Genomic DNA, 25,769 nt, shown 5'->3' with positions numbered 1-25,769 from the left:
ACCTGTTGTGTATTCTTGCCTCTGATCGCTGTTGTTCGCTGTTACATCAACTTTCCTCTCTGTTGGTAGCCCTAGCCGAACCTCCGTTGTTTGTTGTTGTACTGTGATGTCTTGTTTCCTGGGGAAGGGCACCCTTGTCCCTTTTAGCGTGCACTTTGGGCCTGTACTCCTTGTAGAGTTTAATGATTGTTTTATTCCTTCTTGCTCGATTAGAGCGGCTACACTCCTGTTTAAAGCTCCTGCTGGCTTTTGTCTGTTGCTCTATCCTCTCTTCAATAGATGTTTTTGTAGTTTGTAGAGTGTCTCAGTTTGTCTGTGCCTCTTTGAAACCCTTTTTACCTTATTCATGTTTCTTTCACTCCATACACACATTGTACATAATGTTTTAGAATACACTTAAGCAGACTTTGAGTGTATTTGAGCACAACAAGTTGAACATTAAATTTCTTTGCTCTAAAGGTATAATAAGCTACTGAAATGTATCTTCTTGAATCTATGCTGCTGTTTGATTGAAAGTTGTTTTTTTTCATGTCCTAAATCTAAACTCCAACTGTGAGCTGTTGATCCTCTTATGAACCCTGTGATTCATCAAGAAACAATGAACATATTCTGCAACTTGAGGCTAAATTAGCTGCTACTAGCATAACACCCTTGAAACTCAGGCAATGGTGGTGTTGTGGTTGTCCAGTTGCATTGTGGATAATATTCTACAGGGAAAAGGGAAGAAGGATAAAATGGCATCTAACCATCTGTTACATGGAAATGAATCTCAAAGAAATTTACATCAACATTTTCCCTCTGGTTGGACATTTAAATAGTGCTTATCATCAAAATACTATTCAACATTTGATCCTTTACTTATAGGTGAAGAAGGAAGCACTGTGTGGAGGAAGAGGAGAGTTTGTGGAAAAGAAAAATGTTGTTGAGTGGTAGTCAGCTGGTGTCTTCTTTCACGAGTCTTACAGCTGTTCTATTCTTGTAAACTCTGAACAGTGGAGCTGGTGTTGATGGATATTATTTTCATCAGTGCTAAATGCTGTATATCTGAAACAGTTCTCTGATGATCACTTACTTAATTTAACAATGCGTGTAAGAAAATGTGGAGATTACAGTACAGTGGAATAGATGAAAGTGGAAATTCTGTTTGTTACTCCGGCTAAATTCTGATCCAATTACACTGTTGTGTAGTAGTGTTGTTTTATCCATGTGAGGGGATTCGACTCCAGAGCAGAGCAGAGGCGTTAGTTGCCCGTTTAGTTGCTGTGCTCTCTTTCCCTGGGAATAGGAAGCAAAGCATTTTCACACTAATGATGCAAGTTCCCAGCGTGCATTTGCTACACACAGATTTTCCTGTTCTGCACAATTTCACCGCATTCCCCTCATTCCTGTCGCTCCCTTGGGTGTTCTGTCAGTGTATCCAGTTTTTCTTGGAACACTGTGAAACAACCACGCTAAAAAAAAGGGAAAATGCAGCAAACGTCATCTCCCTCCTGCCTCCGTCCGGCCCCACCCTGAATGTTCCCTAAATATAGGCACACTATGTTTTTGATGCAGAAGACTTCACTGAACTTTCTCATGGCCCGACATCTCCTGTCACACACTAAACTCTCCTCCTCCAGCACCACTCCTGTGGGAAGGATGGAGCAAGCGCCATGGCAACCAGCAGTCCCAGATGGGCTCTGCTCGAGTGCACTTAGAAGTACAGTAGGGAAAGGAGCTAACTTAACAAGAGTGCAGTACACTGCTCTGCTGCTGCTGCTGCTGCTGCTGCTGCTGCTGCTGCTGACAGAGGGGTGGAGGGGAGCAGAGTGACAGATGAAGCTAAATCTGGGCGGATGCTAAGCTGACATAGCAAGCTAATCTCCACCATTTTGAATGCCAGACAACGCTCATATTTTTCTCCCACCCTCCCCGAGGCGTACTTAGGAGGTGGGAAATGCACAGAGGAGAAACTTGGGGTTGAAGAAAGGAAATCTCTGCAGCAGGCAAGGTATTTTATTCAGCTTAGTCACCGCTGAGAAGGCGAGCATGAGGCCAGGTACGAGAAAACCTGAATGTGTTCAGTGATTTGAGGACTTCAGAGTGGCTCTAGTATGAGAAATGTATTTGGGGCTGAGATGATTTTGATTGTTGCAAACCAAAAAGCATGGGTTCAACCTTCATGTGGGCTACGTAATTTGGTCGCAATCATGCAAAATGATTGGAAAACCAGACATTTGAAGATTATATTACTTTTATTTATTTATTATTGTAAAAACAATGGAGTAAAAGCTCTCTTTTAAAACTGTTTTTAAACACTGTTTGTTTTTGGTTCCTCAACCATCATCAGCCATGATGAGATGTCATGTCCCAATGCCAGCCACCATCCTTGGTGCTTCATTAAATCCTGAAATAGCTAATGCCTTGCAGGAGCAGCAGCGGCCTTCATTGTTAATGAGACATTGTTCTGTAACTTCGAGGTCACAGAGTGTCTGCAAACATCTGTGTGAGCTTCTCTGCTCCCTTAGCGACACGCTGAACGTGCCCAGTCATTGCAAGTAGCTCTAGAGAGAGTGCCAGCTTAATAGCCAGAAGATAAAAGTAAAGCTAACCCAGTACTAGCTCTCCCAGTGGGAGTCTGACATCTACAAACAGAATCAGATCTGTTATCCTTATGAAGTGAAAATTATTTGGATCTCAATGTTCAGACATGATGTATCTCCAATACTTAGATGAAGACTCGGAACAGGATTCATGCATTTGAATGACTTTATTTGGATCCGTTTTGACCATTTCTATCACTTTGAGGGCACAAGTGGCATTAACATAGTGTTGTATATATGAAGCCTCCTCCATTTGCTAATGAAGTTTTAAATCAGCTGTCAAGACATTAATGATGTTGTAGTGTTTGTAGGCCAGGAGGACTTTGTTGGAAATGAAACTTGAAAATCAATGTGAATGAGTGAGTTGTTATTTCGCCTTTCCCTTATTATTTTCCACTTTTTATCCACTGTCACCGAGCTCTGTCGACTGCACTTGTTAATCAATGAATTATGAGGCTATAATTTAAGTGAGGTGTGGGCAGTGAGTAAAGTTTGGCCTATGCATACTTTACTGTAGCAAGTTGTTCTTCAGTCAGTATAATAATGCAGGCTTCTTGTGTGTTGTGCAGTTAGTGTTTCACCTTCTTCCAGGGAAAGACGTGGACTGACCTCTGCAGTATTCGTAAGGTGAAAGACGACAATTTTGGCCAGTGCGCTTTTCTGATTTACTGTCACTAACCACACCTACATTTGCCTCTTTGTTGGGTCACGTTTAAAGCTTTGGATTTACTGTAAGATGACGTAACTCACTGATTTTATCTCCATGTATCTCAAGGGTGTTATGGTCTTGTTCTCATAGCCTGGTGTTAGGAATACACTGTCTGAAATCACGAAAAGGACAGCTGTGGTATGAGGTTCAATTTGTAGTTTTTCCTAGAAACAAAGCTGACAAAACTGTGATTTAATAAAGGGATGAAGAAATAAAAACGCTTTTCTGTTAACATAGATAAATCAGGGCAGTGAAAGAGGACAGTGTTTAGGATTCAACACATGCCTCTTGTGTGCTCAGAGCAGCGAGCTGACACTTGTGTGCCTTGTTCAGAACAGACACACACACACTTGATCTTCATATATTCTCCCTTTGCAAAGGCTCATCATAATCTCCATTCCGGTCGCTCTCCGTTTTGCACTTTATCTCGCACATGCTATCTCTCCCTGAACACTTGCGCTTGTCGACCTGACGCGCACACACTCGCACATGCGCACGCAGATTTTGTCGCTGATCTCTCGCTCAGCCACTCACTTAAAGTCTTTCTGCAGATTCTGCCTGTCACTCACTCTGAAATGAAATGTCGACATGGCCGCCGTTGAGGCCTCGTGTTTACCCAACGCCGCACCGCTGATTTTATCTATTTTAAATTTTAAACAATTTCCTGTTATTCTTTTCATCCCATCATATCTTACCCACACACTCCTCCTCGGCCTTCTTTAGACACCCTAAACTCAGCAGATGAGTAATATTCCTCTTCTGGATTTACTCAGTGGCCAGCAGGACATACAAGGCCCCAAACAGATGTTCTATAATTATGCGAGCAGCAGGAGGCAGGCAGTCAATACCCCTTTTACTTTTTTCCTCCACCCGGGCGGCCTCGTGGCTAGTATGGCCGCCCTGTAATCAGAAGGTCACCAGTTTAATCCCAAACAGCCACTATGTCCATCAACAATCATACTCTCTGTTGGAGTGTCCTTGACAGTGACATTGCTCATTGACTACTTTTTAATTGCTTTAAGATATTGGGAGGACAGTTATTGCAGATAAGGCTGTCAGTTTTTGATATCTGAGCGCTTTTGAAGCTTCTTTCATTTTACTCATATACAGTATGTATTTTTCTCTGCAGCCTAACATGAACTTCAGTGTCACTTTTGCTAAGCGTACCTGTCAGTGGGTCTGACAGATTTGTTGCTTTTGTTTCAGATTTTCTTCCACAAAAGCTTCCTAAAACATGTTGGAAATTTGGGGAAGTGCTTTTGTTTGCTTTCAGGTTAACATTGAGTTACCATTTTCACGTCCCCACCAAGGGGGCACATGTAACAGCTTTTGATGGCAGTCGTAACCTGAAAAAAAAAACTCGTGTTAATCAAAACAAAACTCTCACACAAAAGCACACCTTAAAGTAATCCCATTAATGCTGTGGTTCCAAACGATGTCTGTCAACTTTCCAGATGTTAAATTAAACAATAATCCAGAGATAAAATGGATGTAAGTTTCAATTTACAATCATTTTTATTGTAATTTTTTTGTAAAATCAGAAAATATTACTGGACACCATGAAAGGTGTCTTCCCAAAATCACTTTTTAGGTTGAAACTTCTTCTGAGATCATGTGATGCTTCTCTTTTTCACCAGGCAAAGAGAAAATCCAACTGCTGAGCAAGCTCAAGCTCAAGCTTATATCTGATTTGAAGAATTGAGTGTGTTACAATGGCCCATGGTCTCTCATACTTATGAAACTGGGCCCAGCAGCCAGTTAGTTTAGTTTAGCATAAACCCTAGAAACTGGGGAAACGGCCCACGCTGTCCAAAGGTAACAAATCCGCCTACCAGCTCCTCCAGAGCTCATTAATTATTACACTGCATCTTGTTTGTTTAGTCTTTACATGTGTTAGAAACGGTAGTATGTGGATACGGTACAAGGCTACCTGTTAGCATTGTTTCCAGTCTTTATGCTAATCTTACCTAATCCAGCTAATCAACTGCAGCTTCATGTTTAGCGAACAAATACAAGCATGGTATCAATCTCTAAGTCTGTGATAGAAAGTGAATGGGTGTATTGTATTTCCCAGAATGTGGTGATATTTGTGCCTGCAAAGCTAGCTTATCTTACACATGCAATGCTTCTGGTGTGCTAAATGCAAGTTTATATTAAATATTTCATTTTAATTCATTAATTAATTAAGTTGCCCTTGAAATTGACTTTCTCTGACCACAAATATACACAGAAAGGCCACAAGCATACAGCCCAGAGATTCTAATGCAGAAGTAATGCAGTTTAATTTGCAAATTCAGTCACAAAAAATGTGATCTGAGGGACAAAGGTCAGGTCATGTCCTCAACAGAAATCCACAGAGTTTAACATTTTTAATTTAATTTGAAAACAGCTTATAACTGCGAGAAGGAGATAGAGGCACCAAGCTTTCTCCACCGCAGTCTCCCGTGTCTCAAGTTCATTTAGAGCAGATATGGTCATTATTTTAAAAACACACAACACCTTTTAATTAGATTCTTATTGTCTGCTTAGAATGGCGTAGTCCCGGGAATGAGGAGGTTCAGAAGTTGAAGTGATCTGTTCAGTGATCTAGAGGCATGTGTGAATGAAGGGATGTGTATGCAAGGCAGCATAATACTCCTAGTGTACCTGTCCTTGGCTGAGAGAAAGTTGAGTCTTCACCTTGAAAATGAATTCATCTGCCTCAGAACAAAGAAAAAGACTTTACCAAAAGGTTGATATGATCTTTTGTTCGTATAAACTTTGAAAGAAGTTGAACTGTCTGCTTGTTTTAATGGAACAGGAAAAAGCGTCATGAATCAAATGCACTTTTTATTCTCACTGGATTAAAAATAAGCTTTAGGGCTCATTATAACTGAAAATATTTTTGAACAAGATTTAAAGGGACAGTCGCATGCAGCTGGGTTCATTCTCTGTCATGTTCTTCTCAGTACCGTGCTCGATTCTTCATTTTAACATTTCAGTGAAGCTTTCACCTGCAATTTTTCACATCCTTCGACTGGCAAGTGGCATGTTTGATAACTTTCATCTCCTCTGCTTCTTTTCACGGCTCTCTCCTTAACCTGGCTTCCAGGAATGCAATAAACCTCAGGTACCGTATCTATTAACAGTGTGGTGTGTGCTACGTGTCAGTGTGTGTCTTCTTGTTTCTGTGCTTCCTGTGTTTGTGCTTTGTATCTATTCCCAGTTTGTCATATCCGTAGCTACTAGTAGAGTCCCTTAATAAATGCCTTCCGTGTGTTGGCGTAGAGGGTGATAAAGAAGAAGAAGAAGAAGAAGAGGGAAGCCTGCACCACACTCCAGTTCTATTACATCCATATAGTCCTGTTTCTGCTCTGAAAATAAGCATGTTTGGTTGAGACTGAACCTGGTGATGACAGAGAAATGATAAGCATCACTCTGATGTAGCTTGTAGGCCTGTAAACTGAGATAATGGCAACAGTTTAGCTGATTGAGATGCACGATATCTCTGCTGATGTGCCTGATAATAGTATCGAGTGTCTTTAGGCTCTTTGGGTTATTGTTATCCCGGCTGTGTGGGTGTGGTCCTGGTGGGCCTCGACGTTGACAACTAGATGATTTACTAATGGCGCTGTAAAGTGTTTCGTCTTGATGGCAGCGAAAAGCGGCTATTTAAAGAACTATCCAACATTTGCACTGCATGAACTGCGCTCGCAAGGCGTATCATCTTAGAATTACCATTGCCGTTCATCGTATCTCAGTATTTCATCCCGTTGTGTCCACGCAGAAGAGGTTGAAAAGATCAGAGCGTAAACTGTTGAGCAGTCAGACCTGCTGATAAATGCAGAGAGAATAAACCCGCCACTCTCGGGCCGCAGAAAAGCCAAGCTCCTATTTTTAGAGCTGTCCTTTGTGACAACCTGCTCTGCTTCAGCTGTGCGGAGATACAAAAGCCTCGGTTTTGAATAGACATTGTGTAGGAACTGCTGCAGTGAAAGCAGAAACGCTTCATTGTACACTTTCTTTGACATCCTGCATTCCTTCACGTGTGGCTCTTTGGAGTTTGTAATTATTCAGAGGAGCGTTTTTAATATGTCTTTTCATTATCAGTGAATTATTTAATTTGTGTTGCTCTGAGTTTTCGGTTCTCTAGAAAGCTAGACAATGAATGAATCATTAAACTAGCTGCCAGTTTATTCTCCGCTGATCAGCTAATTAAATAATCAACAAACTCTTTCAGCTCCAAGGCGTTTACATTATTCTTAAATCAATAAAAGTGATAGTGACTTGACTATCAAACATGGTCGTTGCTGAAAGCGAACATAATTCCTTTGTTTTCGACGTAACATAGCTGATTTTAATTTTCAGCTGCAGCTACAGCTAAAGTTCCCATTGTTTGGATGAACCACACACCCCCACATCTCTTTCCAGCATGGACAACAAAAGCTAAATCAGTGTTTTTGTAGTTATTAATAGCCTAATATCAAACATAATGCTTTGATGGAAATGGAGCAGATATTTTTGGAGCGAGTTCACGCTTGATAACACGAGCAAGCTGAAATGGCGCCTAGCGCTAAGTGCAGAAAACGTTCATCGTCCGTGGCTCATTTCATCCAATGTTACAGAACACGCTCGCTGACATTTGACGCGCTTTTCATGTCAGTTTTGACATTCAGGGACCTTTTTGAAAGTTGGGAATTTTCAAAAGGCTTGACAGGTGACATTTATTTCGATGGTAATGAGCCTGTGTGGCGAGGATAACGCGGCACCCTGCTTTTTATTTTGTTATTGTTGTTTGTGTCACTTAAATTTGATAGCAGAACTGTTAGATCTGATCGGTGTTCAGCTGATGCTAGGCAAATCCAGACGAGATATTAATAATCATGTCCAGTCCGGTTAAATAAGGGTTATGAAATTTGTTGAACTCACTTGTCTTCAGGCTTGGTAAACAGTCCTATATGTATCCAGATGATGAGAAAGACAGTGAGGAGAGCAGGATAAAAGACAACAGACATTGTGGTTTTAGGGGTTTTGCTCAGTTTGAAATATCGGAAAAAAAAGGTACTTTTTATTAAACCTTCACATAAAATATTTCCATTTAAATGTCGGCAGCACTGAGTCAATACTGACGAATTGAACTTGCTCAAGGTAATATCTCCTTGCATAACTTTTTACAATGTGAAGCTGTAAAAGATATTATCAATTAGCACATAAAATTTCACGCTGAACATTATTGTTCACCCAGAGATCAATTTGTATCCGGCTTGACACACCTTCCAGCGAATGAAACTATAAAACCAGTTTTAAATCCTGTCATAATGGCCGTGTGTCTCATCAAGGAAATATTCACTCTCCAGTCTGTAGTCTTCCCTCTTGCTCATCAACAGATTCTAACAGAAATTATTGGGGAAAATGTGCTGTTGTTGCATTATTGTATTCTTGTTGCCGTGGAAAGTGCTGGTGCAGATCATACTAAAACTTTCAATTCTCTCCGTTAAAATATGATTTTTTGCAAAATCCTTTAGTGCCGTAGAGACATATAACCATTTAATCTCAACCTTGAGGTGATGACATATGTGAGTGACGGGTTTTGATTGACATACGCTGTAGCCTCAGAGTTCCCCAAAAGTTTACCTCAAGGAAACATTGCCCGTGACTTTGGTTCCTACCACAAAATTCACCCAGATGGAGCGGTGGCGGTTGTGGCGTTGGCAGTATTTTATGTTCAAATGGAGAACATGTAGTTCTTGGTGAGCCATAATGTACGACTGTGATCTAAAAACTGTACTGTCTGTGAACTAAAAGATCATTTGTCCCACTTTAAGTGTAGGTTAGCTGCGTCTATAGGCAAGCAATACATTTATGTTCTGCTTGTTTCACTTCGAAAACATTTGGTGTGGGAATTATACAGGGTTACCAAGGCAACCACATCATGTTGGCATATGACCTACATGAACCTCATCTATTTTACATTTGTCGTCTTTTAGGATTTTAGTCAAAAGGAATGGACTGAAATTCTGCACCTTATAGCTTACATATATGTTTGACCTACTACTGTATGGTTAAACATTTCCCTTGCCTTTCATTGGGCAACAACCGGAGAGGTGAATCACATATCCTGTAGCTGACTGTCTCACTAAGGGCAGCTCATTCCACTTCCTCCCCCACTACTCACTATGACGTTAAAGACTTCCAGTTCATAACCTTCCACGGTTAGTGTGTAACTTAATCTGGAAACTTGTAGTTACTGATCAACGTCGCTGCTCATTCTCTGAAAGCATCTCTTTCCATCCACCTCTCTGATTAATGCGCCTCGTAGCAGGTGCAGGGGCACGACAGATGTTTTGCCCCCGTGAACCTACAAGTGTAATCTTTTAGATGTGCCTGGCTGCCTGCGTTTCTGCCAAATTATTTTCAGAGCAGCGTGCAGGTGACAACAGCTTGAAAAATGAAATAATCCCTGGGGCTGCTGCAGCAGCTATGAAAATGGAGTCTCTTTATTAGATCATCGTTCTCGCTCTAACAATGCTATTTACAGTCATCGTAACGGGACCAATGTCAAGGATTGATGCTCTGTGTTCTCTCTAAACCTCTTTTGACTTACAAGCAAATTTCACTGACTAGGTTTAGACACAGATCAATAAACCTGAGTGTGTTTGAGTGTGATCCTGTAATGGCCACTGTGTGTCAGTGAGTTGTTCCTGCTGTCCTACTATTGTTTTTGCTTACTCATGTTTGCTCAGAGTAATGTTAACCAGGACAATAGCAATGCACAATTTCTATTTTTATTTTCAATCTAGTATCAAAGTAGTAAAATGAAATGGATCCTTAACAAGTTCATTACCTGATGTACAGATATCGTGTCACCTGAAGCTCTGCACATCTTGATTGAGTAGCATTTGCTGCAAATGGGCCTACAACCAACTAAAGTAAAAGTAACAAGGACATATTCAAGTACAAAAAATAGAATAAGACCCATCTTATTTCAGAATTTTGTCAAATTAAAAATCATTATCAATTAAGTCTATCATCTCTGAAAGGACAAACGTCTGTCAAAAGATGTTTTAGAAGAACGTAATTTTTAAGTTGTGTATGTTAGGCTGCTCTCAAGCTGGTATGAAAAAGTGGCACGTCAGGTGAGGAAATGAAATGCTGGCAGAGGAACCGATCCTCAGACGTGCAGTTCACATATGACGAAGCTTTTGCTTTTGTTTTTTTGGTGCTGGTGTGGGTGCATTGGGATATAAATGGAAATATACCTGATAACTTTTTTAAATCTCACATATTATTATTTTTATGTAGGATGTACGTATCTTGTTCTGTTGTTTAAGTGTAAGCGCCGTATGTTGAACTACATGGATGGCATTTAAAGATGTTGCCATATAATGATCTCTTGCTCTGTTATCACCCTCGAAAACACTTGCCCGTGTATGCGTGTGTCATGTGTTTGTGCTGGTGGGTGTCATCCTGCAGTGTAATGAGGTTTTTATGGCTCTAATGTTACGCATCGGCAAGCAAAACACCATCACATGGCCGGCCCTATAAATGTGTGGAAGAGCAGCAGCCACACCGGGTTCACAGACTGTTTACAAATGGCAGATGAGTCCCACCCCCCCACCCCCTTTCGCCTTTAGCACACACACTGCAATTGAACTCGAGTGCATTAATGTTAATCTCAAGTGGTGTTTTTCACGTCACTGTCAAAGTCCTCTAAGATCGATGCTCACCTGCCTCTTTCCTTTTACATTTAGCTTGTGATTAATCAGTAAAAAAAAGAAAAAAAGAAAAAGATTAATTGGCTTGTTGGTTCCTAGAAAGCTCTAAACGATGGGGGTTGGGCTACGATGTCTAATATTCCCCAGACGCAACTCGGTTGCCGCGGTGATGTAATGATGCCCCGATCCTTTCCCCCCACGGTGATTGTTGAAGACATTAATGGCCGGGCTGCACAGCAAAGCACCTGAGCTTTTTTGTTGTTGTGATACATTACATCATGGCTGGGGGCAGGAGAGGTGATGTCATACCGGGTCTCCAGCTTCCCTCCCCTCTCCCCCTCCTCCTCCTCCTCCTCCTCCTCCTCCTCCCTCGTTGCCTCCCACTCACCTCCTCTTTGCTTTGACTGGAGCGGCTCCAAAACCAGCTCGTAGTACACTGCTTTCTAAGCATTGTCTGAGGCAATACAGCCAGACTCTTTATTCAAAGGCTCAGCTGTCTGCACACATGAGAGAATAAATGTGGCAAATAATAGTTTTAGTGGATTAGTTGTTGTTTTTAAACATGTATTCATCACAAAATGGGGATCTGTGTGCAATGTTTGTACAATTAATACCAGATCATCAAATATAAAGATCCGAATTCTTGACATAATTGGTGTAAGTGAATACAAATAAACACAGCTCCAACTAAAGAACTATTTTATTATTGATTTATCATATTTATGTATTTTTTAATTCATTGGTTTATACGTAAGGAAACTAAAAATTCAAATGGAAATTTCTTATTATGTCCAAAAACCTGTCCTTGTACTTCAACACACATAAAAAATGCATCTTTAGAAAAAAATATCTTGAGCCGGTTCAGGTTTGATATTCTTGATATACTTAAAAGGGGAAAATGCTAAATAAAATAGTGTATTTGTTTCCTGTTGACAGACTAAATTGTGTTTTGGGGGCTCACAGCTTGCAGATTTGTGCGCTTAAATTGCACTAAAGGGAATTGACTGTTCTGTTTCTCTTTTTCCAAAATGTTGAAACGACAGGAAAATAACAGTGATGATGGAACAAAACAGAGAAAGTGACTGACACTGTCAACAATGCAGGAAAATGGCTTGACAACAAAAACAATAAGCAAGAGAAATAAATGTCATGTCTGCTGTTTGAGGGTTGTTGTTTTTTTTTGGCGATGCTCTGTTTCATCTGGTGTTAAAGCAGATGAATTATGACGGCTTTAGGTGGTAATATATTTCGCCTGTATACTGAATTTCTGGTTATTTTCTGATGTGGATTTGCAGCAGGTCTGTTGTTTATTGTCTTTGTTGACCTTTAAAGCCTCCATTGTTCCCGTGGTGTGTCTTTTTTGTCTTTGTGCCGTCCTCATATCGCTGTCTGTCAGGACACGGTCATATATGGGACCTTCTGTGGATCCAATATCCCGCGTCTCCAGAGGCATGGCCCTCCCACCTGAACACGCACATATTTAACGCACACATTGCTGCCTCTTCTCCTCGCAGAGACGTGTAATGGTGTTGTTTGTTATCTGAAGCTCTGTTGGTGACGCCGCTGCTCATTGTAGTACAGATGAGTGAAGGTGAAGTGGCGGAGTCTATTGCCACTTTTTTCCATCCCTTTTATGCGCTCTCTCCTCCCCTCCCTCCTCCATTTCGTTTCGCTGCCTCCGTCGCCACAGCAACTGAAGGCCCTGGAGGGGTGTGTAAGAGGGGGCTGGCTGGCTGGCTGGCTGGCTGGCTGGCTGGCTGGATTGCAGGGGGGCTCGCTCTCACCCAGTTGCCATGGCTATTCCAGCTGAGTGACAGTGACGGGCGTGACATCACTGCTGCCAGCCTCCAGTTGTGAACACTTTCCTCTCCCTCTCTCCACAAGCTGCTCGTTCTCTCTTCCCACTTTCCTTTTACTTCACTCTCTCTCAAGAGGAAGTGCTGCCGTCTCCCCGCCCAGGAAATGGCTCTCCATCCCTCCGTTGCTATGCCAACCAGCTCCAGCCGTGGTCTTGTGCCGAAGTGAGCGTGATAATGGCATTACTCGCACTGTGCTCCTCTCCTCCTTCCATCCCTTCAACCTTCTATCATCCATCTATCTGTCTACCTTTTGATATTTCCCCCCTCTCCCATATCTCGACCGTGTATCAGCTCTTGCCCGTTCCATCTCTCTTTCCTTTTCTCATGCACCCTTCTCCTCTTTCCACCTCTCCATCTGTGCGGAGGGGGGGTCTTTAACCCTCCAGAGGGGCACAGCCATAGTGGATGCTCTCACAGCATCACTGTCGGGCAGGGAGGAGGTCCTTTCCCGCCCCCCCCCCCCCCCCCCCCTTCCACCTCCCCTTCATCACCACCACCACCACCCTCCCCTCCTCCACCCCTGACACACATACACACACACCCACCCCTGCCCCCCCCCGTGCCAAACAAACCGCTGGCTTTAACGCACAGCACCTCGGCGGAGGCTGCAGGCGCCTCGGTCTTCAAATAATCTAATGGTGCATAAAGGCGTTTGTGCGCGCGTCTGTTTCCGTGCGTGTTGCTTTACTTTCTGGAGAGGGTGGTGAAAAAGAGAGAGAGAGAGGGAAGGCGGAGAGAGCAAACGTGAGTGAAAGTGTTGTCAGCCATTTTTCTCATCTTTTTTTCCCCCTGTTTTCGGCTTTCTTATCGGCGCTGCTCTCCGACTGGAGATGTGATAGTCAAGTGCGCGGCGAGAAGACGCTGGCTGTTCTTCGCCTGGATAAAAGGATATATATATTTTCCCTTTCTTCCGTCTCCGCTCTGTTTTTTAAAGATATTTCTGTGGGGAGCAGCGGGGCGGCTGGAATACGCGCAGAAGGTGGCTGTTGGTTTGGAGAGTCTAATCCGGCCAAGTAACAGCGGATACTCCCAAAAACTGTCAAGCCGCCGCTGCTGCCTCCTCCTCAGAGAGACGGTGCAGCCGAGGGAGGGAGAGGAGAGGGCAGGCGACTGAGGGGACGAGGATGGGGGTCTATGCTGTAGCATAGAGCAGGTCCAGGATGCTAGATTTTAGCCCGGTGCACATTTTTTCATTATGAAACCATTAGCAGCATCAGACAGCAATGGAGTCCCGAGCCAGCAAGATAAAACCCCGGTAAGTAGCCTATCGACGTGTAGCGTTTTCTCTCCATCTTTCTTTTTTCCTCCTCCCTCTCTCTTTCTCTCTCTCTCTCCCTCATTTATGACCTCCTAGATATGATTACCGGCCGTATAATGGATGTGCATCGGATTTCCATCGAGCTGGTATAAGATGAATGAGAGCAGGGCAGACCAAGGACGCACAGAAACCCGAACGGGCTGATCGTGGGGCTGATTATTGCCCTCCGATGTGTGTCAGTGTGTTGTACTAGAAGCGGCCGCCATGTGCTTGCTGTCACTGACGCGCGCAGACGAACGCGTGAATATTAAGGAGACTATTGATCTCATAAGCATGCAGCCCATTTTCATAAAGTAATAGCTCAACATTAAGCCAGCAATAACCCGAAGACACCTTGCACTTGTCTGGGCCTTTAGATGTACAAGAGTAATTTTCCTTTAATCGCGCACACAGCGGTGCAGATGTGTCCAGCGTGCGTTTAACGACCGACGTCTCTGCCCTCATTACATTTTACGACGCGCTGAGATGACAGTACTTGATTGTAGCTCCCGTGAAATTAACTAGATGTCATTTGCATTGGAGGCGGAAAAAAAAAAAAAGAAAACAGTAGGAGCAATAAATCTGTGCGGTTTTCTGGGAGGTGATGTCATGTTCGCAGAGAGGAAGCTCCCCTAAATTCAGTTATCCCACCTTTTAGTCTCCAGGAGCTGTTACAGCCCAGGTCGCATTACAGTAACTGGTGCAAGAGGAGTTATTTTAAAACGGATGAATCGACCTTTTGCCAGAATATTATAATAGCTTATTTTTGATCACCAGAGGAAGTGTGACCCACCGGCCTCTTGCTGGTGGCGCTGTCCGTGGTGCTGGAAGCAGCCGGCATCAGCTCCAGCAGACACTCCCGAGGCCTCCAGCTGATCTGCACTTGAACAGTAAACGGATTGATCGACTGTCAGCGAGGCTGGCATCACTCACACGCCGGGGCCACACACACAAGCGTTAAAGCAGGGTTGTAAATCACGCTGATGGACGGTTTCCTGGGTCGCTGCGCGCAGACTCCTAACGAAAAATCACCTTAGTATTCCTATAATAGTCATAGCTGTGTCATTTTTGGTGACATATCTGAGCCTCCATCCTCACAGCATGAGCTGCTTCCCTCAGGGAGGCCTGTACGCCACTTACGATCTTCACATGAAGCCATTTCAATCAGACGCAGCATGCTAAAGTCAGTGACCCATAAGTGACGCTATATATCTGTTCATTTAAAGCCAGTTATATCATTTATGAAGCTCTTTGTATTTACTTTTTTAGAACTAGACAAATCTACACGTCTTGCCTATAGTAACACACCCTACAGGGTTCTAACATGCATACATGGTCAACCCTGAACATCCCTTTTATATTTTATTATCAAATTTAATGCATTTTCAATATGGTTAGGCCTTTATAGAATACAGACGTGATGATCGTGTGGATCATTTCATTAGTATCAATCAGAAATCTATCAAAAATCACATGCACCTCGAGTTAGATGAAACATGCAGACAGGCCAGCATGTTTCCACGTAAAAGACTGAAATGAAAGTTAGCTCCATATTGTGCATTTTCTGACACTAACTGTGATTTTCAGTTCCTTATTTTTCACAGGCGTCTTAAAAGTCTCAAATGCTGCTTCAGCCCCTCTGTTACTCCTCTGTCTGGCCTCCCTGCCCCTTCATTTGACTTGTTTTCTCATGTTTTTAGCATACAAATGGAGGCTTGTGTAAATATTCATTCATCCCAGCAGGAAACCCACCACGGGCCGAGTCAATAGCAGCCAGCAGATCTTATTACAGTAATGACATCACCGTAGTGGGCTCGTCACCTATTGGCTGCCATGAGAGCAATTCCCTGATTCATTATCTCTGAACACCATTCTTACGGTTGCGTTTTATCTTTACTGCAACAAGACACACGCCCACCTAACACCATCAGGGTTCAGTCCGTGTTGATTTATCAGGATTTTATGATGCTTTATGACTTTATTGCTTGGCGATATCTCGGCCACATACTGGAGACCTGTGCCCGACTTTGCTCAACTTTGCTTTGCTGGGATAATAAAGATAAAAATAAAATGAAATAAAACCATATTTCACCCACTATATTTCACCCGTGTTTTTGCACTTCTACCAGTAGCAGTGTGGTGGATTGTTTCATTGTAGGTTAATCGTCTCTTCCTGTCTAACTGCTGGCTTCCGAGGCAGTGACTGGTGGATCTGTAACTGGGGAAGGGAAAGCCCAGAGAGCATATCAGGCCCGTTTAATCGGACACCCTGCCGAAAGGATTTTAATCTCTTGATCTGTGAGGCTCAGGAAAGCGAGAAGCTGCCATGATGGTCAGGGGAATCTCTTCCCGTCTCTGGCTCTCTGTGCCTGCTGCCTCTTAGCCTTCCAACATTGGCGGTTCTCCATTTCACAACAAGTTTGCAACCACGGGCGAAATGTTTAAAGGACCAGCGTCGAGTGCTTTCAGCTGCTTGAAATCATAAGAAAATAACATGTTGTGGTTTACTTTCTCTATAAATTTAATCAATAATTGCATTACCAAGCTCTTCGTAAAACTTTTTTGCATTTTCAGTTAAGGGAGCAAGGTCACCCTCAGCTGGGGACGTGTAGTGTAATAGCAGAGATTCACCCCCAGCGTACAGTGGTGGTAAAGAGATTGAGAGAGAGCCAGTGCTTCCTCACAGGGCTTCCACCCAGCAATCTAGGTCATTAGGTCTGCAGTGTAATTTAAGGAGCGCCACATCTGCTCACATGTAGGCAGAACTGAGTGTTGTGGCTCGAGCATTAGAGCAGCGCTTAATCCTCCTGTGACAGCTGATTGTACGTATTTTCGGCTTGCGATTCTGCAGAGCTCACTTTATTTGTTTGCCAGAGAACAGTGAATTTGGAGCACAGGAGCGCAGGGAGGCCTATATAAGGTAGGAGAATGATCACAGTTTCATGCTCTGTCTTAGGTTTAGCCTATATTATCAACATATTTAAACAATAGCAGTCTATTTAGTATCGACTTTGCACATCAGCGACTCTGGTTAACAGCATGTTCTGTTGTGTCGTCATGCCACTGATTGGAAAATCTTAATGAGTCCATGCTTGTTGTGCTGGCATCCATCTTGGCCCACTCTCCTGCATACCACTGGGCAGAAGAGGTCAATGGACCGCACGCCTATAGACTGAATGGACCCTGGCTTATTGACCGACAGACGGGTGACCTAAATGGGTGGAGAGAAAGGATTAAGTGTTTATTATCCTCTGCCTTTATCCCCCCTCTTTCCTGCCCTCCCTTTATCTCAGCCTGTTTAAAGGGGGAGGGGTTTGTGTATGTTGGGGGTTTTGTTTGGGAGGGAGTGGGTTCTTTCTGGCTGGTTGTGGAAACCGATGGGGATATTATTATTATTGACATGTGGTCCACTCAAGTGCCTGGTTGGAAGACCGTATCGATAAGCTCCACATGACCGGTCTTGTACTCTCAATAATGAGAATATTCAATTAAATCCCTGCACTCACACTTATTGAATGTGCAAGCAAAAACGTTTCAGATATTTTAACAATTCAGTAATTTACTTAATTCATCCCTTATTTCCTACATGACAGCAGTTTTTGAGCTGCTCATCTTTCTTCTCCACTTTTTAACGGATACACCTGGTTAATATTGAGTATTTCCTGGGTGTTTACAATAGCAGAACAGCACAACTGGGATCAGCTTAAAATAAACGATTATGCCATATTTAGAATAATGAAGCTCCGTCCACATATAAAGCGGTCCACTAGTCGCCCATCGCTTTGCTACCAGGCAGTTCTATTGGATGGCTCTGGTTGCCTAGGTAACCCCCTTGTATATTTCCCACCACAAATATTTTCAAGTGAAACAAGCAGAGCATAGCAAAATTGCTAGTGTATTATAAAGAGCCAGCTCTTCTTGCTGTTATTGCTCTCTGTTTGAAAGGAAAATGTCACTGACGACTCTGCCACTCCATCTGGCTTCACGCGACGCTCGAGGCCCACTATCAGCGTGGAGAATTTGGTCGTGGACAGCGTTTCCTTGAGTTTTAGGAAACATTGTGTTTGCGTACTGTGTCAGTCAACTGCATCTGTTGCTCATTGGCTCAAAGTTGATGCCGTTACTTTGCGTTACCTAAGGATTTCTCACCCACCTAACATCGCTACACATCGCTGCTAGGCTCATCCTGTTGTTTCGCTTCTTGATGGAGCATGTAAGAGCAACACTGTAATGGAGGCTTTTCCTAGCTTCCAATAGTTTGCTGCTAACCTCTGGGCACATACCAAATTTCCTTGGGGATAACACCAAAGTTGATGCCTCAAAGCCACAGTGACAAATCTAATCATAAATATAAATAGTCCGTGTCGGCCCCAGCGTAACACCAATTTAGAGGTTTGTGTTACCAAGAATGATAAACTGCTCCATGAAAGTCATCAGATGGAAATGTGACGAGGCTTCATCACGACAGACAAAAAGAGATTCATGACACAATATTGTCCAGCCAGTAATAATAACGTTCTGCTGGAGGCACTAACAGGGAAGTCAACCAGACGAGGTGATGGGAAATAGCAGCCTGAGGAGGGTTAGTGACTGACTGGGCCCTCCGGTCGACCATTTTGGTTAGTGCAGCCAGCCAGATAATTAAACGTGATGGCAATCTTTGACACAGTGTAATCACATCACACCTCAGTGCCACAGGAGCTGCACTGTCTGGCTCTCGGTCTCTTGTCTCTGACACATAAAGGCGCGTTGTGAATTGATATATCTCATATTCAAATTCTTCCCCACACAAACAGCTCAGCGAGGTCTCTAAATAACTTGCCACGCCTTCTGCAGAATCAGTTCAGTGCCACAACACCTTCAGGCTCTTCTGTCTCATGAATGTTTAGAAGTCTAAAGTCTAATGTGATAAGTCTGGCAGCATCACTTTCCCTCACATCTCCAAAAACTCTCTAATTAAGCCGTAGTGCAGATGAGTGCTTTAGAAGCTGCGGCGATGGACGTTTTCTTAGAGTAGATGAAGGCTCAAATCCATTTACTTGCAAATGAACTTCCGAAGATGTATTTCTTTGCAATCTATTCCACATTGAAGCGAGACTTCACAGTGTTGCCTCTATTCAAACTGAAGCGGGGATGTTATTTACAACCAGACTATATTTTTAGGTGGATAGCATTGACACCCAGGCTGCTACTTCATTTTATAGCTTAGATGTGAAGAGCTAAAAGCCGTGGTGTAGTGGCTGCACGACAGATCTAATATCTCCCTTAAATCCGGATTTATTCAAGGAAAGTTTGTTTTAAAAATCGTAATCAAGCACTTACCAAAGCTATGGGAACGCATTTTACTATCTAGAGGAAACATTCAAAATACATTAAATCTTGATCGTAAACAAGAATTTTAATTTAAAGTTACAGTGTGTGGGAAAAGTCAGTCCCAAGATGTTTAGCTTTGGTTATATTTGGAATAACAACTGCAGCACACCAGTTAAATTGGCCCCCCCTTTTGACATTTGGGTTTTAATATTGATGCTCCACCACAGCCAGAAGGAGGAGTTGAAAGTGGTCCACGGCAAACGGCCTCCCTGCTGAGCATCAAATATATAACAGTAAATAAATCATCTAGCCATCAAATATTCACATCTACAGACACCATGAACCAGTTTACGCTGTTTGATTAAATTCATAATTCAAGCCTCTGGCAGTCTCATCAAATATCATGGCTTTAATTCGAATGCACTATATGCAGTATTGTAGAATAATATGTGCATTTGTAAATCCAAATGTTTTAAATGAAGTGCTTGAGATGGTGTATAATATAGATAATTCGGATCCTTTTATAACCGTTAAAGCTTTAATGCATAACACAGTGCTATTGGAGGCTGCAAATAAAGATTATTGATTAATAATAGATCAATAATTAATGATAAAATGAAGGAAAAATGTTGAGCAAATCAGTCAATATTCCAAAAACATCAAGATTGTTGGGATTGTTTTCGCTCTAACACTGCACAATCAGAAACAGGACAGCACATTCAGTCCTCAAGTAAAAGCATCAAAGCTGTTCTAAGTGCTGTACTTTCTAAAACTTCCAGTTTCTGATGTATTTTACATTTGGAGGTCATCTCTCATTTACATTACAGCAGGGTGTACTTTATACAGGATGAAGTACTCAGAGGGGTTTCCTCTGTTACTGCCTGGTATTCATTTAGGGGCCGTCCACACGGAAACGCAAAAACGCTGAAACGCATAAGTTTTTCATCGTTTTGGCCGATCGTCCACACGTATCCTGTAAACGCATAGCCCTAAAACGCACTTTTCTGAAAACGGGTCCCAGGGTGGAGAAATTCGCAAACGCAACTCTTGCGTTTCTGTATGGACGGCGAAAACGGCGAAAACGATGATGTCATCGCCACACCCCCGAGCAGCCTTCCACCTCCCGCGAGACGTCTCATAACAACATCAACAACAATGGCGGACTACATGCTAGTTTTCCTGCTGGAGAAGATATTGAGCCTATTAGGGTTACTAGGGCAAAATATCATGCTCCTGTGCCACCACGCTGAGCAAAAAAGGCGATTTGTAAACAGCGCTCAAGATTTATGCGCATGCTCCGCCTCTTCCTCTCCGTTTTTGGTGAATTTCTGAAACTGAAACAGCGCCACCTATAGGCCTGGAATATGAAGTAGCGTTTTCGGCCGAGCTGAAACGGACCTGTGTGGACGCGGATATTTCTTGAAACGATGCCCTCGAAAACGGAGAGGGAAAAGATCGTTTTCGTATGTGTGGACGTGGCCTTAGTTTAGTCAAGTTGTGTAGCTTAATTAGGGTGTTTCCTTGGCATGCTCTCCTACTAGTTTCTTTGCTCAGTTCTTTTCGTGCAGTCATGTAGCGGTGTAGAAAACATTTAAGTTTCTCATGATAGTGTAATGTCACTTAAATGTGGCCAGCTTTACCTAATAGCAGGTTTAGTACTCACGGAGACAGGGTCATCTTAGAGGAACCCCCCTCCAGTCTCATATTGTGAAACTAAATGTTCTTGACAGATTCTGTGAAAGTCAGATGATTTAATTAACGCCTCCTTTTTTTCCCTGCCGTTCCCCTGCTTTATTTAATATTAAATTATGTGTAAAGTTGAGCTCTCACAGTGTGACTAATTATTTTTTTTTTTGCTCTGTTAACATTTTGTAATTACTGCTGTGGAATGAAGGCAGAGACAAATCCCATTTATTCATAAATAGGGGAAAACATGAGTGCTCTGCAGTTAAAATTAAACAGGACACATTTTTCTTAGCTGGTTTATAAATTAAAAATGGTCTATGTTCCATGTCAAATAATAAAAAAGTAAATAAAAGTACAATATGACTTAAACAGGGGGAGAGAAGACGTGAAGAGTTTTTTTTCTTTATATATAAGTTTAGTCTATAAATTCCACTGTGTGTCCAAACGCCTGGCAGTCAGCACCAGTATCGGCGTGTGAATGACCAGTGGTAGCTGCTGGGCTGGCTGGTACTGACCATCTGTGTGTATGTTGTGTGTGTGTGTATGTGCAGCTCCCCGCAGACTTCAGCAGACTTCACCTGGCCGACGGCTTACACCCACAGGTGACCCACGTCTCCTCCAGCCACTCAGGATGTAGTATCACCAGCGACTCTGGAAGCAGCAGCCTGTCAGACATTTACCAGGTAAGGTCCCCCCTTCCTGGGCTCTGGATCCCCACATCGGACTCCCCCCAGGATATTTAAGTAGGTGTGATTAACAACTAGATGAAGTTATAACTGAGCAGAGGAAATAATGATGAAGATAATTAGAGTTTCCTCTGTGTAGCTAGGGCTGTTTTTATTTTGTTTTGTTTTTTTACATTTTCTGCATTGTTAATATGAACTACAGCTACTTAGCTTAAAACAAAGATCTGTTGTTTTTATTTTTTTCATAGACCATGTTAGTGAGTTTTAGAGGTGCAGATGTTATTTTTCCTTTGACCAGAACCAGGTTAGCTGTTTTACACTTTTTAAGACTTTTTCAAGCAGAAATATCTGAATCTGAAAAGTGAAGACAAAGCAGAAGTGCCAAAAACTCAATTCCTCAAATGGCCTCAAGAGGCCGGCTTCAAGAGAAAGTCAGTCCCCACAGACCTCCGTGTTAAAATGTCCAGTAACAACAACACCACCCCGTCTCTTTGCCCATTTTTGAATTAGTGGGGCTTTAGGAGGAGTCAGGCCAAGATGGCGAAGGGCGGCGATGACCACACTGAGGTTCAAAACTTAAGGAATCCTATGGGTGACATTGCAGAGGGTTTGCCGATCTGTGTATACAATCTGTTATCTTTCTAAGCTTCACATTTACCTCACTGTACAAATGAGTGTTCTCAATTGCTTTTTGTTTAATCAAGTAATAATTGAATATCTGTTGATCAGCATTACTTCTTTCCTCATAGTGATAAAAGTGAAAGGAAATTTTTTTTAGCTAATGTTTGATAAATCTGTACAATGATGTACAGTAAGATTGAACTCGGGAGTTAAATGAATCATACCACAGGGAAAACATGTTAGTCTCATTAGTTTAAATTGACTGAGATCTTCTCCAAAAAAGGCTGTAAGACACTAATAGGAGACTGTTGGTGCTCAGTGGGAGACGAGCTTGCTGCAGGTGGTCCAGCCTACATCCTGACTCCAGCGTGGCCGCTCATCACCTCAAAGCACAAGTCCAGAACTCCCAGTGAGCGCTGACGTACAATATCATGAGCAATTCTAAGCTCAGATATTATTTAAGCAGACTTCACAGAACTAGTTTTGTGATGTTAAATAAATAACAATGAATGGAGAAATAGTAATGGAGTAGTTGAACCCCTAAAATAATTAATTTCAATGGAACACACAGAATCTGGTGACCGTGGACGTGCTGCAAAGCCTACAGCTAATCCTCTTAACATAGCACACCCACCCCATTGGCTCCTAATGCTGTCACCTGCTGTGTGCTTTTTTTATGTGTGTGTGTGTGTGTGTGTGTGTGTGTGTCTGTTTGGAACTGTGCTCAATCACGATCACCTAGTTTTGTTCAGCTTGTGTTTGTGTGTGCAGGGGCATTAGTTCGGGTTGTTGGACTACAGATTTATAATGGTTCGCGAGACGTTATGCATGTATGGGCGTGTGCGCTATGGTGGAGATGTGTGTGAGCGTGCTGCGACTGGCTGGGGCAGGTTGAACAGGCTCTACTGTCCCCAGTCTGTGATCCTGGTCTTAGCGCCATCTGCTAGCAGCTCTGTGGCAGCCACTTGATTTCCCTGAATCACACACACTGCGCCGTTTCTCTGTTTTCTTCAGGCTCTGTTATCTTTGGATGCACCACTACTCTCGGTCTCTGAATGATGTATTTACTTGCCTTCTTTTTGTCTGTGTCTTTCTCTCTATTCATCTCACCTATGGACTTACTGTGTATATGTGCTTCTGTTTTCTGCGTTTTTCCAGTGAAATATGGTTTAAATGCCTCAGATTTGCTTCTTTTCTTTGTCTTGTATGATCACAAATGTCGTTGGGTTTTCACTGAAGCTATTTCAGTATTTTGGCTCATGGAATATTTTCATAAGTAGATAGTCTAATCGGTTAATGTTATTAACTGACCTACAGCGGAAATAATTAATTTGTTGCAGCTACAGCTCAACTCCGTTTTAGTTTGCTTCCCAAGACAAAGATTTATCTGCAGTCACGCTTGACCTTTTTGTCTTGAGTTGGGACATTTTTTCAGTTTTCTGAAATATATTATAGCTGTTTTCTGTGCTGCTAATGAACCTTCTACCAATTAAAAAGTTGGTAGAGGGTTTAGTTGCTTCTGGTCACAATCCTCCCTCCCTAACTCTCAGATAACTCATATTCTAGACTTGTACCCCACTTTACATAATAATTAAAACTGAATGTCTTACTTAGCTCGGATGCTCAGCGTGACTTCTCAAACCGTTCGTTTTATGCAACATTACTGTGTAATTGTTAGCTAAAGTTGCACCCTGCAGGCTAATAATGTAGTGTAGTAGATTCTAACGAGCTGTGTTTGCCGTGGTCAATGGGGATGTTTTTGAGTGAATGGATCAGAGGAGGCTCTACTCTTGACACGTGAGACCTCACTGAATTTGTGGTACAAAGAAATGCGGTGATATTAAATCTTAATTTTAGGCTACGTGACATTTGTTCATCATTTTGCTGATGCTCAGCAGGCTGGGGTTCAGATTATTGATGGGAGCATTGAGTAGTCTAACCGCTAGGCTGCTCTGCTGCTCTAATCTCCACATCCCCGTCTAAGACTGGAGCCCCACAGCATCCTCACGTCGCTGCCAACATGGCGCTCTGTTTGTGTCTGAATAAATCATGACTGGTCCTCCAGAAGGACTTTGAAAGCATTGATCCAAGAATAGCCCTGATGAAATATTAACAGCACCTGACTTGTCCACCGCCTCTTAATGCTTACTGCACATTTATGGATTTTTGATACAAGCATGACACAAAAAAGGCCGTGCATAAATACAAAGCACCTGGGTAACTCACTGCGGTCTCTATGAGGGGTATGCATCCTCAAGTTTCTCGAGCTGTTTTGTGATGTTGTATAATATGTTGTGTGAAGTGTAGTGAGCCTGTTTGGTGTGACCTCTGTCCATCTGGAGAAAAAAGGCAATGGATATGTAAACGCCTGTGGTTTTTAAGTTCAGGAAATGCTATTTAAATTTATGCAAGAGGTGCCTCCATCTTAACATCCTCGCATCCTTTAATGCATACAAAATATATAATTTTGTGACTCTTTGCTGTCAAACGGTCATCATCTTTGCAGACCCCACCCCGACCCCGCCCATCAGGGTGTGCACAGCGACACCCAAATGGCCTCTCAGACAGTGAATCATTAATGAAGCTTTTGCACATGGCGTATGAGGAGAAAGGACATAAGGTTTCTGTGAGAGACTGGGCACGGGGATGCTGTGCATTCAAAAATTAAAAAGAGCAGACTGACAGTCTGGGAGGTGAAGATGCGTCTGGCTCTGGGATTTTGTGGACAGTTTGCAAAGGCAACCTTTTCTTCTCTTTCTTTTACGAAGGTTTGGCATCATATTGGGGTAAGAGGGGTTGGTGTCGGGAGGTAGCAGAGCTGACGTTTCGTTGTCCTTTTTCCCAACTGCTTTGGGTTGTTCTGTGAGGGGTTTTCGTGCTGTTTGAGCCATTCAACATGGCCTCTCTGTCATCAATAGAAATATTTTCTTTGATGATAGCAGAGGAACTGCGTTGGTACTGTTCATGCGCAAGTAATTGCATTACGTTCGCTTCTCATCTGAGCTCATTTTTCCCGGCTCCACGCATATTTCATCTTGTGCTTTCAAAGAACAGGATCTTGCTGCGAGGCAGGCGGTGGAGTTTGCTGAGGGGGAGAGAAGAGAGGAAAGTTGGGAGTTAATTAGCTTGTTACTATGCATAGCAGCCTGTTTGGTATGCAGTGTTGATGCCTGTCTTTCTTGTACTGTACTGAACGCCTCTTACTCATTTCACCAAATGGGTCAAATCTTTTACAGCTGATGTTTGTACTGTAAAATTATTTCAGCAATGTGTGTGGCTGTTTGCAAGCGCATTCATTTTAATTTTGATAATGCTATTTGAA

The 25,769-nt window shown here is 42.7% G+C and overlaps 1 protein-coding gene across 7 annotated transcripts in view; it reads left to right on the top strand.

The window, feature by feature from the left end:
• Positions 1–25,769, top strand: part of rapgef2b (Rap guanine nucleotide exchange factor 2b) — a 103,497-nt gene that overhangs the window by 57,755 nt on the left and 19,973 nt on the right. For 6 of the 7 annotated variants that reach the window (XM_084549903.1, XM_084549899.1, XM_084549898.1 and 3 more), the window contains one exon: positions 21,692–21,823. The exons of the other annotated variant lie outside the window; for it this stretch is intronic. In XM_084549903.1, the coding sequence (XP_084406029.1) occupies positions 21,692–21,823 (132 nt within the window). The remainder of the gene's footprint in view (positions 1–21,691; positions 21,824–25,769) is intronic. 7 annotated transcript variants of the gene reach the window in all.

Source organism: Chelon labrosus, assembly GCF_963514085.1.
Source record: "Chelon labrosus genome assembly, chromosome: 8".
Lineage (NCBI taxonomy): Eukaryota > Metazoa > Chordata > Actinopteri > Mugiliformes > Mugilidae > Chelon > Chelon labrosus.
This window is presented reverse-complemented; position numbering and strand designations above follow the sequence as displayed.